Source organism: Neophocaena asiaeorientalis, unplaced genomic scaffold (genome assembly GCF_003031525.2).
Source record: "Neophocaena asiaeorientalis asiaeorientalis breed wild unplaced genomic scaffold, Neophocaena_asiaeorientalis_V1.1 scaffold86, whole genome shotgun sequence".
Taxonomy (NCBI): Eukaryota; Metazoa; Chordata; class Mammalia; order Artiodactyla; family Phocoenidae; genus Neophocaena; species Neophocaena asiaeorientalis.
Genome location: NW_020175039.1, coordinates 7,469,329 through 7,470,460, shown reverse-complemented (window position 1 = coordinate 7,470,460; position 1,132 = coordinate 7,469,329). Strand labels below are relative to the sequence as shown.

Here is a 1,132-nt window from a genome sequence, read left to right as displayed (position 1 = left end):
ACACCCCTCGCCCCCCCTTCCTTCAGCCTGCTATTGTTTTTTTCCCCTGTTCTCCTTGGGAATACAATTAGGGGTCAGAGTTGAAATCTTTTCTTTGTCGCATTTTGACCTTGAGTGCACAGCAAGTTAGGGCTTCCTCTGAGCGGAACCCCTCAAGTCCCTTTCTTCTCACTCCGGCTTGCTTCCCTCCCTAGCCTGCCTCGAAGTTAACCCTTTCCTCCAGCTTCTCTTAGAAAGTAATAGTAAAAGGGAAAAGACTCAGCAAAGGTCCTTTCACTGTGGGTGCCCATCCCCCCAGTCCCGCATTCCTCCTCCTTCGCCCCCCAGCACCCCGTGGTCGACCGGGGAGGTACTGTGGTTTCTGAGCTGAACTCTGACAAACTAAACATCTCCCTCAGCAGGGTGAACTTTTGTTCAAAAGGCCTCCACGTTCATAGAAGCGTTTGGATTCTGACTGTTTTAACCAAGTGCGTAGCACATGTCCTTCCTAACCTTCCTAGCCTGGCTGTGTCCCTCAAAAAACTTGTTTGGGGGCATTTTGTCATTCTTCATTCCTCTTGCTCTCTGCCTGAAAACCAGCTGTCCTGCCTCCCAGCCCCCAGAGGCAGGTTAGGGTCTTCAGAAGGGAACAGATGCTGGGAATTCTCCCATTCACTCCTCCCTGGAGTCGCCAGGGGAGCTCGGGGACAATGGGGTGAGTTCATGGGAAGAATGTCACTGTGGATTTTCTGCCTGGTTATGGGACTCCTTTCCGCCAGCCAGCCCCAGCTGCCTCCACAGCCTGCTCCCAGCGGCCAGACAGCCGCCTTCCGCATTTTTCTCCTGTGCTCCAGACTGGGAAGAGGGGACACCAAGGTTGGGGGTGGGCGGAAGCTGAGCGGGTGCCCTGGAAAGAAGTGCTAAGAGCGGGGTGTTGGAGGCGTGAAGAGGGCTGAGGGGAAGGGGGCACTGTGAAGAGGAGAGAAGCCTGTGCTTGCTGGGGTGCAGGGAAGAGAGAGAGGGGCGGGTTTTGAGGCTCCTGTGCAGGAGAGGGTCTTGAGCCAGGGCGGGGATCGGGGTGCTGCGTGGGGACTGCGGGGGTCCGAGTTGAGTGGGGTGTGCCGACAAGAGCGTGGCCCCGATGAAACCTTAG

The 1,132-nt window shown here is 56.3% G+C and overlaps 2 protein-coding genes across 2 annotated transcripts in view; both read left to right on the top strand.

The window, feature by feature from the left end:
- LOC112411876 (insulin-like growth factor-binding protein 2) overlaps positions 1–1,132 on the top strand; it is a 25,824-nt gene that overhangs the window by 1,729 nt on the left and 22,963 nt on the right. The window lies entirely within an intron of this gene.
- The window catches only part of LOC112411829 (insulin-like growth factor-binding protein 2), a 21,693-nt gene that overhangs the window by 2,391 nt on the left and 18,170 nt on the right, over positions 1–1,132 (top strand). The window contains exon 3 of the mRNA XM_024763146.1: positions 299–349. Within this exon, the coding sequence (XP_024618914.1) occupies positions 299–349 (51 nt within the window). The remainder of the gene's footprint in view (positions 1–298; positions 350–1,132) is intronic.